Source organism: Pristiophorus japonicus, chromosome 13, assembly GCF_044704955.1.
Source record: "Pristiophorus japonicus isolate sPriJap1 chromosome 13, sPriJap1.hap1, whole genome shotgun sequence".
In the NCBI taxonomy this organism is placed as follows: domain Eukaryota; kingdom Metazoa; phylum Chordata; class Chondrichthyes; family Pristiophoridae; genus Pristiophorus; species Pristiophorus japonicus.
The window spans coordinates 33,679,557-33,693,335 of NC_091989.1; the positions used below are offsets into that span (position 1 = coordinate 33,679,557).

The following is a 13,779-nucleotide window of genomic DNA, read 5'->3' on the forward strand; positions in this document are numbered from 1 at the left end:
TCTAATGGTCAAGCAGAGCGTACGGTCCAAACCATCAAGCAGAGTATGAAACGTGTAACTCAGGGTTCACTGCAGACTCGCCTGTCATGCATATTGCTTAGTTACAGAACAAGACCCCACATGCTTACCGGGGTCTCCCCTGCTGAACTATTGATGAAGACAGGTCTCAAGACCAAGCTCTCTCTCGTCCATCCTGACTTGAACTTTCGTGTTGAAAACAGACGTCAAAATCAGCAGTGGCATCGTGCTGCTGTGTCACGCGACATCTGTATTAACGATCCTTTGTATGTGCTAAATTATGGTCAAGCTCCCAAGTGGGTCGCCGGTACTATTACGGCCAAGGAGGGTAACAGAGTGTTTATTGTCATGCTCAAGAATGGGCAAACATGCAGGAAACATGGTGATCAGATAAAGCTGCGGCACATGGATGAACTGGAACAAGTTCAGGAAGATACGATCAGTGACCAACCAATCTATATTCATTCATCAGAGGACTCCGCCATCATCAATGAATCTGGACATTCAATCTCTGACATGGTCATTGCCACTCCCATCAGATCGGCTACCCAGCCTCCAGTCATAACTGACTCAGAACGCTCGCCCAGAACTGGAGTTGAACTGAGACGATCAATTCGTGAGCAGAAAGCCCCGGACCATCTTAACTTGTAAAAGGACTGATACTAAGATCTTGAAGGGGGATGTTGTCATGTATGTATACTTGGGGTTACTAGTCACCAGGGGGCGCCACTGTCGGAAGTCATTGGGCTGTACGCACAGGTGTGCGGGCCAGGTATATAAAGGAAGCCACCATGTAATGTTGGCACTTTGGGCCTAATAACGTTGAGCCAGGTTTGCACCTGAGTGAGTTTACAGTATTCAGTCTATCAAGCTATTACATATATAACAAGTCTTGTGACTTCTCACTCTCCCTCCCCCTCTCCGGGCTCCAAGCCTTCCGATCGGCACCTCGCTCTCTCTCTCTCCTCATGGCTTGTTTTGTAGCCGAGCCCTGAGCCCCTGTGTCCGGGCACAGGACTGATTCAGTCGGCCAAACCTACGACCCTCCGGCCCTGCTTCAAGACATTCGGTGGTGGTGTGTTAGTGAGTTAAAAAAATAAGAGAACTTCTGAAATCCAACAAATTTATACTTCTACGTTGACAAGTAAAAAAAAGTTGAACTTTATTATTGATTTTGACAGTGTTTATTGACTCCCTCCAAGATCTTCGATTTAAAAACAATGGCGTCTTTCAGCGCAGATTTGTGAATGTGCGCTGGTTTTCTTAACTCACCAGAAGTTTTTTCGGGAGTGGCCAGATACGCCGACCTAAGAGAAAAAACTGTTGGTCAAACTGCGAACAATTGGAAAACCAGCACAGACATGACGTAGAAAAAAACTGTCCTAGAAAAATCGTAACTAAGTCCGTTATGCCGACGCAGATCACAGGGGAAACTTTGAAAAAAATAAATACGCAAAAAAAAAAGTGGCACGTGCCAAAAAATGACTCAAATGAACAGGGAAAATTGAGCTCATAGTCTGAAAATAATGGGCCATCCATTTAAAACTGAGATGAGAAGGAATTTCTTCTCTCAGAGGGTTGTAAACCTATGGAATTCTCTGCCCCAAAAATGCTGTCGAGGCTGGGTCATTGAATATATTTAAGGCTGAGATAGACAGATTATTGAGCGATCAGGGAATAAAGGGTTATAGGGAGCGGGCAGGGAAGTGGAGCTGAGTCCATGATCACATCAGCCATGATCTTATTAAATGGCGGAGCAGGCTCGAGGGGCCAGGTGGCCTACTCCTGCTCCTATTTCTTATGTTCTTATCTAACTAGGTTCACTGTGTTAAGGTGGCAGAATTATCTGGAGGCAAGTAGCAAGAATTCTAGCATCCTTTCTACTCTATCAACGACCCAGGCTAGCTGCTCAATTATTGACAGTGTCTCAGAGTACAGAATCTGCCACTGAGGAATGACTCAGTTGTAATTTCCCATTGGCAGGTGTGTCATCTTTGAGTCAACCCAAGATTGTCACTAATTGGTCATTACATAAGAACATAAGAAATAGGAGCAGGAATAGGCCATACAGCCCCTTCAGCCTGCTCCGCCATTTAATAAGGTCATGGCTGATCTGATCATGGGCTCAGCTCCACTTCCCTGCCCGTTCCCCATAACCCTTTATCATTTAATAAATTGTCTATTTCTGTCTTAAATTTATTCAATGTCCCAGCTTCCACAGCTCTCTGAGGCAGCGAATTCCACAGATTTACAACTCTCTGAGAGGAGAAATTTCTCCTCATCTCAGTTTTAAATGGGTGGCCCCTTATTCTAAGATCAGTTGTAATCTCTCCCATCAGTGGATACATCCTCTCTGCATCCACCTTGTCAAGCCCCCTTATAATCTTATACGTTTCGAAAAGATCAACTCTCATTCTTCTGAATTCCAATGAGTAGAGGCCCAACCTACACAACCTTTCTTCATAAGTCAACCCCCTCATCTCCGGAATCAACCTAGTGAACCTTCTCTGAACTGCCTCCAAAGCAAGTATATCCTTTCGTAAATATGGAAATCAAAACTGCACGCAGTATTCCAGGTGTGGCCTCACCAATATCCATATGATAAGCATAAGTTTGAACCCCCCCCCACACAACGGAAACAGGTAGCAGGAATAAATTGCATCAGCAGCTGATAATTCCAATACTCATCATCATAGGCAGTCACTCGTATCGAGGATGACTTGCTTCCACGCCAAAAAGAGATGAATTCACAGGTGTTTTAATGAAGGACCTAATATTCCACGTCCTGAACTACATCCTGAAGGGTGGAAGATGCCTGTCGTGAATTTTTTTAACGTGTGATGGCTGTTGCACACCGGCCACCACACGGACTTGACAGAGCAAGGTCTTGGTCCAGTGGCAAGGATTAATTCCAATACTAGCTCGGTGGAAACACAATTGAAATCCATGAAGGAAGCATGGGATTGGGGTTGCGTGGGTGGAATCAGGTTAGGTTGTATAGTTCCCACTGTACAGATTTATTTAATTTTCTTCCCTCTCTCCTCCTTGCTGTGTACAGAGCACAAGTCGTCTGTCTCTCTTTCTCCTTGAATCTCAACAGCACTCACTGGAACACCACTTAGATTGCTTGGAGTGTTTGTTGAATTGTCTGTTTATTATTATCATCTGTATTGTTTTCTAAAATAGTTTTAAGGAGACATTGGGTTGCCCAAACCGAAAATCAAACTATAGTGCCCACCCCTTTCAAAACAGGAGCGAGTATGTTCGAGTTCTCTGCAGTATCAAGTTGACAAAATTGAGAACGCGTAGGTGATGAGTGGCAACTAAATTGACCAATTAACAGGTTGGATTCCTCATGACGCGGGCGTTTTGGAGGGCGCGGCGGGGATGTGGCTGGGCCAACGAGTGGCGGGAGCTGGCGGTGGGGATGTGGCTGGGCCAATGAGCGGCGGGAGCTGGCGGTGGGGATGTGGCTGGGCCAATGAGCGGCGGAAGCTGGCGGTGGGGATGTGGCTGGGCCAATGAGCGGCGGGGAAGGGGCGGGAGCTGACGGTGTGAGTGGGGGTGGGGCGGGAAAGAGAGCGGAAAAAAAAAGAGGAAAGTCGCGAAGGAGCCGCTGGGGGCCCGAGGGTGAGGAGAGCGTTACTGGTCACCGGAATCAGGAGGTTTCGAGGGAGAAAGGAATATTATATATATGTATGAAGATGCGAAAGTAAATAAGAGTTTGAGACGGTTTGTTCGCTTTAATTTTCCAATGTGCCGAGAAGATGGAGCAAAGCGAAATTTTGAGGAAATTCATTGAGCGAGTGCTGGCGATGAAAATCCGCGACCAGAATGGGGAGGACAACTTCGCCAACGACTTCATGGTGAGTTGCTGCGCGTTTAATTGTTTGTGTTTTTCAATCACTTTTTGGTTTTTTTTTAAGATGAACTTTTTCCAGCTCGCCGACGCGGGTTTATGTGTGGAGTCGTTGTGCAGGGTTGTGGTAGTATCTGATCAGCCTCTCCTCATCCTCATCCTGCTGCTCTTCTCCCGGCTCTTTACCACCGGGACCAGCACTGCCAGCTCCAGGCTGTGCGGCCTAAGCCGCCCCCTCATGGCTCCTCGTTCACTTTCTGGTAAATACTCAGAAACCTGCATTTGTCTTGTGTTCTGAGCTCGGTGTGTGATCAGAGATGTATTAATTTAAAAAAAATGTTCTACAATTATGTTTTAGACAGAGTAAATTCCTGATTGTTGTAGGGTTCGCCTTGGATGTAAACTCCAGGTTTGTATAACAAAAATGTAATGAATTTGTCAGCTGTGAGTCAGAAATGTGGGATGTTTGCGGATGTTGCGCAAGGCACAGGGGCGTTGTGTTCGCTCAAAGAAAGTATGCAATGAGTGGTCTTCTGTTCACTTGGGTATTTTCTATTTTTTGCTTTAATGCAATACTAGGAACGCTACCGCCCCGATTATCAGATCTGCCAACAGCCGCAAGGTGCCAAAGAAGGGAAGGAATCAGTGCATTAGTTCATTCAGTACCCAGTAACTGCATTTAGGGAAACTAATTTAACTCTATTCTCTGCATGAAATGTAGTTTGTGGATATTGGTTGTTGTATGATGGCAAGACAATCCTTTTGGTCGAAGAGCCCTCTGGTATTCCACGACTAGACTCTCATGAATTATGGCCACATAGGTGAATCATTAGAGGGTGGTTGACGTCTGTGGACCTGTATGTAGTCTGAAATGATTCACAGCATTCAGGGGAGAAGAAAATTGGGAGGGAGGAAAAATAAAACGTTTGTTTTGATTGAATTGGAAATTGCCATCAGTGTAACAATAGAAGACTGTCATTCTGTCCATTGACCTCTGCATTGGTTATTCACCTCCACATTCTCACAAATCTTTCAAATGAAGTGTTATTTACTACAACCACTTGCATTTAAATAGTGCATTTACTGTTGTAAAATCTCCCAAGTGCTTCATAGGAGTGTTATCAAATGAAATTTGACACTGAGCCACATAAAGGGATATTAGGACAGGAAGAAAGACTTGCATTTTATAGTGTCTTTAACAACTACTGGATGTCTCAAGGCACTTTCCAGCCAATGAAGTACTTTTTGAAGTGCAGCCACTTTGCTCCCACAAACAGCAATGTGATAATGTTGGTTGAGGGATAAATATATTGTCCAGGACACCAGGGATAACACCCCTGCCATTCTTTGGAATGTTACCATGGGATCTTTTACGTCCACCTGAGAGAGCAGAGGAGACCTTGGTTTAACGTTGCAACTGAAAGATGGTACCTCTGACAGTGTGCAGCACTCCCTCAGCACTGCAGTGTCGGCCTAGATTTCTGTGCTCAAGCCCCTAGAATGAGACTTGAATCCACAATCTTCTGGCGAGGGTACTACCAGCTGAGGCACTGGCTGACACTAGGTAGGTTTTAAGGAGCATCTTGCAGGAGTAGAGAGGTGAAAAGGTTTAGGAAGGGAATTCCAGAGCTTAGGAATGAGGCAGCTGAAGACAGGGCTGTCAATGCTCGAGCGATTAAAAATCGGGAATGTGCAAGAAGTCAAAATTGTAGGAGCGCAGAGATGGAGGGTTGTAGGGCTGGACGAGGTTACTGAGATAGGAAAGGGTGAGGCCATGGAGGGATTTGAAAACATGGTTGAGTATTTTAAAATTGAGGCATTGCTCACTGACCTACATTGGCTCCCAGTCCAGCATATGTGATGGGTGAACGGAACTTGTGAGTTAGGATATGGGCAGCAGAGTTTTGGATGAGCTCAAGTATGGAGTGTGGAAGGTGGGAGGCTAGCTAGGAAAGTATTGGAATTGTCCAGTTTACAACAACAAAGGCATGGATATAGGTTTCAGCAGCATATGAGCTGAGGCAAGGACGGAGACAGGCGATGTTACGGAGGTGGAAGTAGGCGATCTTGGTGATTAAGAGGATATGGAGTTGGAAACTCCTCTCGGTGCCAAATAGATTGAGAAAGGTATGGTTCAGACTGTGGTTAGCAAATGGAGTTCGTGGCAGGAACTGACGACAATGGCTTCTGTCTTCCCAATATTGAATTTACTACAGCAATCTTCCTTTTCCTCCTCCTTCACCAAGTGATGTAACATTTAGTGGAATAATTAAACTTTTATGCACACATGCATGTTTTTGCTGAGGCCAGGTTTCCTGGGAGTGGTGGCTTCCAGCACTATGCTGAGTAAATTCTCACATGTGATCCTGGATGTGAAGTGTTGCCAGAGTTTGAAGAAGGAGGTTTGATCATAACAGTTGAGCTCAATGCTGTCTTGGAGACTGAATTGAGATTAGAATGGGTAATCATGGGTTGCCTTGTGTTTTAATATGCTTTCCCTTCACTATCCCATGGACACAGGCCAGTTGTAACACTGGTTTGCTCTGGCCTGAATTGGTCAATGTGGAACAGACTAAGGATTGAATCTGAGACTTTCCTTTTCTGTGAGACTTGGTACCATGCCACATGATGCATTTGTCCATTTAAGTGTTGAGTATTGCATGCATTACTGATTTTATTGTCTTGTGTAGTATTTCTCAACCAAGCTTGACACATCCAGCACGTTAACTATTCTAGCAAGAAATCTTGAAATTAGTGAGTCACAGTTTAAAGGTATGAGAGTAGTATGAAATTGTCATGTTAACAATAAAGTTTGAGGGGGGAGGACTTTTTTTTGTTGGCAGGTGAGGGATACCTGATTCAGGGAAGTAAAATACTTTTCAGCCTACTCACAATAACCACCACTCCCAGATCAGATGTAGCATGAGTTAGATATAGGGTATATTTTTGTATTCTGTCTTAACCCAACCTCAAAACCGCATGTGAAATTTGTTTCCATTTCCCACACTACCCATTGTTTTAGTTTTTCTGTGGATCGTTATTTAATTAGCAGTAAAACTGCCTGTTTTATAATAAATCTTTTGAAATTGACTAATGTAAATTTCTGATCTTGGATAAAATCAGTTGAGCGATACAGATCGGAAAGTATCTTCAAAAGTATTGGAATAATAAGAAATTAACTTGGTGATTAACATGGATCAGGAAAGACCAACAAGACCTTAATCTAATTAAACTTTTACTTGAATTATCTGAGTTTACCCGTACAATTGGCCACTATTTGTGTCGCACTGAAGGGAGGAAAAAAAGGTGAAGTAGCTTTTTTTAAAGTTTGTTTTATGGAGGCTAGATGACTGACTGTAATTGATCTTAAAATTTGTATTGGGATCAGAAAAGGTGTATGAGAGCATGTATTAATTTGACTAGATAATTTTCATATTGAAATGAGGACAACAATAGCAACTTGCATTTATATAGTGCCTTTAATTTAGTAAAATAGCCCAAGGTGCTTCCCAGGAGAGTTAGCAAACAAAATTTGACAGTGAGCCACATGAGATATTAGGACAGATAATCAAAAGCTTGGTCAAAGAGGTAGGTTTTAAGGAATGTCTTGATTGATGAGAAAGAGGAGGAGAGGTTTAAGGAGGGATTTCTAGAGTTTAGGGCTAAGGCAGCTGAAGGCACGGCCGCCACTGGTGGTGTGATTTAAAATCAGGGATGCGCAAGAAGCCAGAATTGGAGGGGTGCAGAAATCTTGCAGGGTTGTAGAGATGAGGGTGGAGGTTAGAGATGGGGAGCGGTGAAGCCATGGAAAGATTTGTAAACCAGGATGAGAATTTTAAAATTGAGGTGTTGCTGGACTGGGAGCCAATGTAGGGATGATGGTTGAATGGAACTTAGTGCAAGTTAGGATAGGGGCAGCAGAGTTTTGGATGAACTTAAATTTATGGATGGCGTAAGTTGGGATGCCGGCCAGGAGAGCTTGGAATAGTCAAGTCTAGAGGTAACAAGGGTGTGGATGAGGGTATCGTCCGCAGATGAACTGAGTCACGGGCATAGTTGGGCGGTGATACGGAGGTGGAAATAAGTGGTTTTGGTGATGATGCAGATTTGTGATCAGAAACTCATCTTGGGGTCAAATCCGACACCCCAAGGTTGCGAATGGTCTGGTTCAGCCTCAAGACAGTTGTCAGGGAGAGGGATGGAGCTGGTGGCTAGGGAATAGAGTTTGTGGCGGGGACCAAAGTCAATGGCTTCGGTCTTCCCAATATTTAGTTGGAGGAAACTTCTGCTCATCCAGTACTGGATGTCAGGGACAAGCAGCATGACAAATTAGAGACAGTGGAGAGGTCGAGAGAAGTAATGGTGAGGTAGTGCTGTGTATCATCAGTGTACGAGTGGAACCTGACATTATAGGATTATTGAAAAGTACAGCACAGAAGGAGGCCGTTTGGCCCATTGAGTCTGCACTGGCTCTTTTCCATATCCCTGCAATTTTTTCTCCAAGTATTTATCCAATTCCCTTTTGAAAGCTTTTATTGAATCTGATTCCATCACCCCATTAGGCAGTGCATTCTTTTCCTCATATCGCCTCAGGTTCTTGTGCCAATCACCTTAATCTGTGCCCTCTGGTTGCCGACTCTTCAGCCATTGGAAACAGTTTCTCTTTATTCTTTTTAAAACCTTCATGATTTTAAACACATCTATCAAATCTCCTCTTAGCCATTCTGCTCTAAGGAGAACAACACTAGCTTCTCCAATATATCCATGTAACTGTAATCCCTCATCCCTGGAACCATTCTAGTAAATCTCTTTTGTACCCACTCCAAAGCCTTGCCGTCCTTCCTAAAATGTGGTGCCTAGAGTTTGACACAATACCCCAGCTGGGGCCGACCTAGTGTTTTATATAGGTTTAGCATAACTTCCTGGCTTTTGTACTCTCTGCCTTTGTTTAAAAAGCCTAGGATCCCATATGCTTTATTAACTGATTTGTTAACCTGTCCTGCCACCTTCAAAGACTTGTGCACGGACAACCTTCAGGCAAAGTTTATGTTAAGCTGCTTGGCCGGATAGCAGTCCCAAGGTCTGTGCAGGCCGCTCGCTGGCTTTTCAATGCAACAAACCGCCCATGCGCGGAAATTTGAATGTGCTGCGCAGCCACATAAAGGGAACATTGACCCCAGGTTTCTTTGTTCTTACAATTTTAAAGGGGGTGCATCATTTAGCTTGTATTGTGTTTCCTCCAAAATCCTACCTTTCTTCCTACCAAAATTTATTACTTCTCACTTTTCTGCGTTGAATTTCATCTGCCATGTGTGTGCCCATTCCACCAGCCTGTTTGTATCCTCTTGGAAGTCTATTATTATCTTCGTCACAGTTTACTGCATTTCCAAGTTTCATGGCATCTGCAAATTTTGAAATTGTGCCCTGTACCCCCAAGTTCAAGTCATTAATGTATATCAAAAACAGCAGTGGTCCTAGTACTGTGGCAGGGGAGGGGCCAAGAACGGGGAAATCCTCATCAAGGACACCGAGGCAGTCGGGGTCCTCTGGAAGGAGCACTTCGAAGATCTCCTTAAGCGAGACTCTGCCTTTGCCTTTGACTCGAGTGTTCTCAACTCCATCCCGCAGCATGCGACCCGCCACCATCTTATTGAAGCCCCAACGCCGCACCAGGTATGAAAAGCCATAAGATAGCTCAAGAACAACAAGGCTACAGGAGCAGATGGAATCCCTGCTGAGGCACTAAAGTATGGCGGAGAGGCGCTGTTGGTGCAGATACATGACCTCATCTCTCTCGGCTGGAGGGAGGAGAGCATGCCGGGAGATCTGAGATGCAGTGATCGTGACCACCTTTTTTTTTTAAAAAAAAAGGAACAAGTCCGACTGTGGCAACTACAGAGGAATCTCCTTGTTATCAGCCACTGAGAAAGTTGTCGCTAGAGTCCTCCTCAACCGTCTTCTCCCTGTGGCCGAGGACCTCCCCCCAGAGTCAGTGCGGATTTCGTCCCCTATGGGGCGCAACGGACATGACCTTTACAACAGCTGCAGGAAAAATGCAGAGAGCAGCACCAGCCCTTGTACATTACAACGGCCTTTGGCACCGTCAACTGCAAGGGTTTATGGAGCGTCCTCCCCAAAAGTTCGGCAACATCCTCCGCCTGTTCCACGACGACATGCAGGCCGTGATCCTACCGACGGATCCATTACAGTCTCAATGCACGTCCGGACCGGGGTCAAACAGGGCTGCGGCATCACCCCAACTCTCTTCTCAATCTTCCTCGCTGCCATGCTCCACCTCAGTGAACAAGCTCCCCACTGGAGTGGAACTAAACTACAGAACCAGTAGGAAGCTGTTCAACCTTCACCGTCTCCAGGCCAGGTCCAAGACCACCCCAACCTCTTGTCGAGCTATAGTACGCAGACAACGCCTGGTCTGCGCACATTCAGAGGCTGAACTCCAGGACATAGTCGACGTATTTACTGAGGCGTACGAAAGCATAGGCCTTACACTAAACATCCGCAAGACAAAGGTCCTCTGCCAGCCTGTCCTCGCCATACAGCACTGCCCCCCCCCCCCCAGTCAAGATCCACGGCGTGGCCCTGGACAATGTGGACCATTTCCTATACCTCGGGAGCCTCATCAACAGAAGCAGACATTGATGACGAGATTCAACACCGCCTCCAGTGCGCCTGTGCAGCCTTTGGCTGCCTGAGGAAAAGTGTGTTCGAAGACCAGGCCCTCAAATCTACCACCAAGCTCATATACAGGGCTGTAGTAATATCCGCCCTCCTGTATGGCTGAGAGATATGTACCATGTACAGTAGTCACTAAGTCGCTGGAGAAATACCACCAACGATGCCTCCGCAAGATCCTACAAATCCCCTGGGAGGATAGACACACCAATGTTGGTATCCTCGACCAGGCCAACATCCCCAGCATCGAAGCACTGATCACACTTGATCAGCTCCGCTGGGCAGGCCACATTGTCCGCATGCCAGACACGAGACTCCCAAAGCAAGCGCTCTACTCTGAACTCCTTCATGGCAAACGAGCCAAAGGTGGACAGAGGAAACGTTACAAGGACCACCTCAAAGCCTCCCTGATAAAATACAACATCTCCACTGACACCTGGGAGTCCCTGGCCAAAGACCGCCCTAAGTGCATCCGGGAGAGCACTGAGCACTTCGAGTTTCATCGCCGAGTGCGTGCGGAAAACAAGCGCAGGCAGCGGAAAGAGCATGCGGCAAACCTGCCCCACCCTCCTACTGTCTGTCCCACCTGTGGCAGCGACTGTGGCTCTTGTATTGGATTGTTCAGCTACCTAAGGACTCATTTTAAGAGTGGAAGCATATCTTCCTCGATTCTGAGGGACTGCCTATGATGATGATGATGATGGGAGGAAACTTGATTGGAGGGATCCAAACATGGAGTTCTGGGAACGGTGTGCACGGATTTGGGATGTGAAAGCACATTTGAGGACTTTGGAGAGGAAATGGGGCAGTAGTTTGCAAGGAAAGTGTGGTCAAACGTTTTTTGGAGAGGGGTGATGTCAGATTTGAAGGGGAGGGGGACAGCACCTGTGGAGAGCGAGAACCGCTAACAATATCAGCTAGCATGGGGACCAGGAAGGGAAGTTGCCAGTCAGTAGTTTGCTGGTAATAGGGTTGAGGGAGCACGAGATGGGATGGGAAAGAAACTAGAGAAAGATGTGAGTTCAGGGCTAGGGAAAGGGAGGGAAACGGCTGGGGCAGCTGAATGGATGGTTGGTGACAAAGATGTCCATGAGTAACTTGCACTGGTTATTGGAGGCAAGGGTAGAGGAGGCAGTGGAGCGGATTTGCAGTAGAAAAGAGCAACCGGAGGTTATCTTTGCATTCCAGGGTATAGTGAATAGTTTTGGCAGAGGTGAACAGGAACCAATGGTGATTTATGCGATCCAGACAGATCTGGTGGTAGTTGGCTAAACCAGTTGTCTACCATAAACATTCAAGTCTGAGTTCCTTGGACTTGAGGGCGGGGAAGGGAAAAGAAAAGGAAAATGAACTGAACTATATTGCTAAAATAAGAGTTCAATTTGATAAAACATTTATTAACTGCTAGAATAATTGGGCTTAATTATTTCTGAGTGTTGAACACGACAACAGTTATATCATACACTCTGCCAACACTCATGGGGGAAATTAAAATTAGGGGACACAGTCTCAAAATAAGGGGCCGCCCATTTAAAACTGAGATGAGGTGGAATTTCTTCTGGGGGTTGTAAATCTGTGGAATTCTCTGCCCCATAGAGCTGTGGAGGTCGGGTCATTGAATATATTTAAGGTGGAGATAGACAGATTTTTGAACGATAAGGGAATAAAAGGTAATGGGGAGTGGGCAGGGAAGTGGAGCTGAGTCCATGATCAGATTAGCCATAATTTTATTAAATGGCAGAGCAGGCTCGAGGGGCCAAATGGACTACTCCTGTTCCTATTCCTTAAATTCTTATGTTCTTATACTTTGCCCCATCTCTTAACTATTTCCTGATAAATGTACTGAGATTTGCTGCTAACTAATATGTTTGACTAATCAGAAAACTGGCAGATGTTTTTATGTGGTGGTTATGGAAAGAATATATATCCCAAGAGATTCTCGACTCCATTTTCAATTGGATATCAAACGTTAGATTCGCATCACATTGATGCAGAAGTAAATGCTTTGCAGCTATGCTTTGCACCACCTTGCAAAACCTCCCTTATTGACATTTATTAATGAGATAGCAGCTTTTACTAATTGCTTTTGTATTTCACACAAAACGCCACACTAATATAATTTAAATTTAGTGAAGCTGTCTTTTGGATATAATTTTAATATGCTGAGGTGGCAGAAATGATCTGTTTTAACAATAATTTGAGTTCAAAAAGCATTTGAAGGAAATTGTGTAAACTTATCAGTTTTTAAGTCATAAATTTATATAGCGCACAACATTGTGTGGTATAATTACTTACCAATGGGATTTTAATATAAAAATACCATACAGTATATCCATTACTGTTTATAGCCTTGAGCAGGATGTTGCCACATCCTTTTTTAAGTTGATATATATATATATATATATACACGCGCGCACACACACACACTGCTGAATATTAACTTTTTAAACCATGTGAATGCAGGGAAGTGCTTAACAGATTTTATGTGCCTGAATGATGATTAAACATTGTTTCCTTTTCCCAGTTATTTAAATTCCAGGATTGAAATGGGGTTTCTTGTACATCTATATGCATGTATCCTTAAATGGCATGGTAATCCTGGGACTAAATTCATTGAGAGAAAATAGATAAGACAATTATTTCTGCATATGTCGGGTCCTGCCCCTCCATATACATCTATCACTGATTCCTTTCTCTGGTGGCCTTTGTATCCCCCCTGCCCGCCCACCCCCCACTACAGCCTTTGTGTGTATCCATATTTCAGCTTTTTTCTGCTGTTGAAGTTATTTGGTATTGGGAGGCAACACTATCCCAAAGTCCCCTAAACTGTGTCCTCGCAGTAAAGAATGAACTAGATTCGGATCATGGGAGTAAGGGGTAGCCCATTCTCCGTCAAATTCTCTTGTTCTGTTTTGCTGCATGAGGGGGACCGAGTACAGTCGTCAGATTGGCACATCAGGGATGGAAGAACTGCTTTAGATAGTGCACAAAATTAGCAATACAACCAACAATTACATTTTAGATGCAGAATTGTACATACAATAGAAGTACCTGAACATTTCCCATGCAATCTGTATAGTAGGTACAATAGGAATGTACATTTGTAGTTCATTTGGCTTGTTACCAATGGTTTGGTTTGGCCTGAGACTGGGGATGGAATCGGCAGCCAGGGAACGGAGTTTGTGACGGGAGCTGAAGACAATGGCTTC

General features: G+C 44.8%; 1 protein-coding gene across 3 annotated transcripts in view; it reads left to right on the forward strand.

Annotated features, from left to right (window-relative positions):
* Positions 1 to 3,607: 3,607 nt before the first annotated feature.
* The window catches only part of LOC139278505 (tyrosine-protein phosphatase non-receptor type 12-like), a 145,534-nt gene continuing 135,362 nt past the window's right edge, over positions 3,608 to 13,779 (forward strand). For all 3 annotated transcript variants that reach the window (XM_070897346.1, XM_070897348.1, XM_070897347.1), the window contains exon 1: positions 3,608 to 3,884. In XM_070897346.1, coding sequence (XP_070753447.1) covers positions 3,786 to 3,884 — 99 coding nt within the window. In that variant the 5' untranslated portion in view covers positions 3,608 to 3,785. The remainder of the gene's footprint in view (positions 3,885 to 13,779) is intronic.